Source organism: Chrysochloris asiatica, unplaced genomic scaffold (assembly GCF_000296735.1).
Source record: "Chrysochloris asiatica unplaced genomic scaffold, ChrAsi1.0 scaffold00025, whole genome shotgun sequence".
In the NCBI taxonomy this organism is placed as follows: domain Eukaryota; kingdom Metazoa; phylum Chordata; class Mammalia; order Afrosoricida; family Chrysochloridae; genus Chrysochloris; species Chrysochloris asiatica.
This window is the reverse complement of record NW_006408543.1, coordinates 17,680,935-17,684,153: the sequence shown is the minus strand read 5'-3', so window position 1 is coordinate 17,684,153 and position 3,219 is coordinate 17,680,935. Positions and strand designations below refer to the sequence as shown.

Genomic DNA, 3,219 nt, shown 5'->3' with positions numbered 1-3,219 from the left:
GTGTGTCTTCTCAGCAGGGGGGTAAGGTGAGTCACGGTGTCACACTCTTTCCTCAGGGACAGGCACTACCTGAGTAAGGGCTGGGAACAAACAGCTTCCTCCAGTCTGCATACACCCAGCCAAAAATGCCAGGGTACATAGGCAGCAGGAGCACGCTGGGGTCCTGGACAAATGGCTAGCACATCGGCTGGTTCCCCCTGCTGGGGAGACGAGACTGGGCTCTCGAGATGTGCACTTAGTCCCTTCAAAGCTCCCTGGGGTGACGAAAAAGGTTTGGAGATAGGAGTGACGGTTGCACAATACTGTGCATGCCACTGAACCGCATGTGTATACACACATATTGCTTCCCCACTGTTGGCAAGCAGAGTGTTCCTATGACAACTTTCAAAAGCTGAAATGGCAAGGCGCAAAGAAGCAATTACCATTCATTTCTATGAGTTCTATGGGAAATTCTTTTGAGTGTTCCCAGAACCCCAAAATAACCTACCAAATCATGCCAAATAAAACGTCAGTCCTAAAATTACACAGAACACTGCTGGTGTGGTACTGTACAACACACACAGGCACACAGAGGTGCCCATGTGGGGTCTGGCCACCCAACCCATCAGAACCCATGACTCTCACAGAGCAGCTGGGAATGCCAGCCAAAAAGAAGGCTGATCAACCTCCACCGGAGAGGAAAAATACCCTCAGCCTTAGTGTTTTCCCACACAGGCCAATCCACTGCCACCTCCCCACCTAGTGTCTGCAGTCACGGTTCAGAGTTTTGGCAGCTGGATGCTGAGATGCCAAGTATAGTTCTTGGGGGAGGGGCCTGAGCTTAGCAACATCACTCTTGTTGCTGGGGGGCATGCTGCCTCTTTAATGTTGTTGTTGTTGTATAGTACCGTCGAGTCGATTCCGACCCACAGCGACCCTGTATAGCATTTCCGAGGAGAGGCTGGTGAATCGGAACCACTGACCTTGCGGTTCTGTCTTTGCAGTCCAGCACATGAACCCATGAGGTGCAGTCCAGCGCCACACCAGGACTCCACTTCAGAGGCCAGATGTAAAACAAACGTTAAATGCTAACTTCACTTTTCCCCCATTTTTCTGGTAAAATTAAACATCTTTGGATTTCTTTTAACTAGTGAAAACAGATTCTAATATCACTGTGTTGTCAAACCGCATGCCAAAGAGGCGCAATGGTTAAAGCACTGGGTTGCTGATCAAGAGGTGGGTGCCTGGAACCTACCAGCCGCTCTGGGGAAGAAAGCGGTGGTAAGCTGCTCCTGTAATGTAAACATCTATTACAGCCGCAGGAACCCTCTGGGCCAGGTCCACTCTGCCTGTAGGGTCACTCGGAATAAGAATCAACTCAATGACGAAAGATTGTTGTTGTAAGTGCCACTGAGTCGGTTCCAACCCATAGCGACCCTGAACAGGGTTTCCGAGGCTGTAAATCTTTATGGGAGCAGAAAGCCTCATCTTTCTCCAGCAGAGCAGCTGGTAGTTTCAAACTGCTGACCTTGCGGTTCGCAGCCCAATTCGTAACCACTATGCTACCAGAGCTCCTTAATGACAATAGGTAGACAGACTATAAGGTCCCTGTGTAGCACAAATGATTTGTGTTTGACTGTTAACTTAAAAAGGTTCCTGGTTCAAGTCCAGCCAGCAATGTCACAGAGGAAGGTCCAGGCAACCTGCTTCTATAAAGATTACAGTCCAGACAGCCCTACACTAAGCAGTTTTTATTCCGCAATGCGGGCTTGCCCTGCGTCAGAATCCATGCAACTGCAGAGAGTGAGATGGCTGAAGTTGAGAAAAAGGTCAGCTGCTCCCCACAAACACCTGAGCCCGGAGCTGTCCTGAGCCCCACCTCCATGCACGCCTTATAGAGTTCACACATCTCCACAAACACCTGGGCCCCGAGCTGTCCTGAGCCCCACCTCCATGCGCGCCTTATAGAGTTCACATCTCCACAAACACCTGAGCCCGGAGCTGTCCTGTGGCCCACCTTCATACATGCTCTGTACAAGTCCACGTCCCCACAAACACCCTGAGCCCAGAGCTATCCTCAGCCCCACCTCTATGCGCACCCTGTATAAGTCCACGTCCCCACAAAAACACTGGAGCCCGGAGCTGTCCTGAGCCTCACCTCCATGCGCGCCTTGTAGAAATCCACATCGTGTAGCTTCTCCCGGCAGCGCACCAGATCCATCTCCAATCGCTCAACGCGATTTGCCTTCTCCCTTAGCGAGTCCAGCTCGTCCCGGTAGGCACGTGCAGACCGGGCATCAGCGGCCAGCTGGATGTTCTGCCGAGAAAGGAGAGAAAAGCTTATGGACCCTTGTGGACCTGATCGTCAGTCTCTGGGGAGGCCAAGGACAGGGGAGCAGCCACAGTGCCCGCAGCCATTTAGGTGGGGGTCCCGATGTGGTTGTGGAGACTTGGTGTTTGTTTAGCAGGCTCTGAGTGTGCAGGAAATGGAGGTCTTTGGTGGGTGCTCCTGACATTGCGGTCCTGAGCCCCGCCTGGTTCCGCCCTCCACACACAGGTCCTGGGGCAGCGAACCTCCTGTTTAACTTTCTGCAGCTCCAGGGCTAACTGGTCAACTTCATGTCTGGTGTCCACAAGCTGCTCCGTCTTCTCCTCCCTGTGGGGCGGATGAGAGACTTCCTTGGTCATCTCCGGATGAGGAGGGACCAGGGCCTGCACACTGTTCCTGACCCAAAATTATTTCCTGTGTTTAAGAATCCAACGCCTGCCCTCAACCACAGCCACCAACCACACCAGCTCCCCCTAGAGTGTCTGGGAAGGTAGGAGACCCAAGAGCTCAGCAGGCCGCTGATGGGGACATAGAGACAAACACCCAAAATGACATCCAGCTGATATTCAGCTGCTGAAGGGACCAGAGAGAGAGAGGAGCCCTCCCTCTCAGCCAAGAATACACACCAGTGCGGATCATGCTAATGCACTCAGCTAATCTAAAGACTTGGGGTTCAAGTCCACTCAGAGGCTCCTGAGAAGAAAGGCCTGGTGATGTACTCCCCCAAAACTAGCCACTTAAAACCTCATGGAGGTCCCCTCAGAGCAAACCCCCTTCCAAGACTAAGACTCAGTGGGAATACGCGCTCTGATTGGTGACCACGCTCGTCACTGTTAAGGGGAAGTGAGGGGGAAAACAGCAATGAAGCTGCGAGCTAAGCCCTACAACATTCAATAGACTCCTGTGAACCC

At 52.4% G+C, this 3,219-nt stretch overlaps 1 protein-coding gene across 1 annotated transcript in view; it reads right to left on the bottom strand.

Annotated features, from left to right (window-relative positions):
• CCDC88C (coiled-coil domain containing 88C) overlaps window positions 1-3,219 on the bottom strand; it is a 154,566-nt gene that overhangs the window by 59,749 nt on the left and 91,598 nt on the right. Inside the window, exons 9-10 of the mRNA XM_006839573.1 lie at window positions 2,554-2,635; window positions 2,138-2,296 (exon numbers count right to left, since the gene is read on the bottom strand). Coding sequence (XP_006839636.1) covers window positions 2,138-2,296; window positions 2,554-2,635 — 241 coding nt within the window. The remainder of the gene's footprint in view (window positions 1-2,137; window positions 2,297-2,553; window positions 2,636-3,219) is intronic.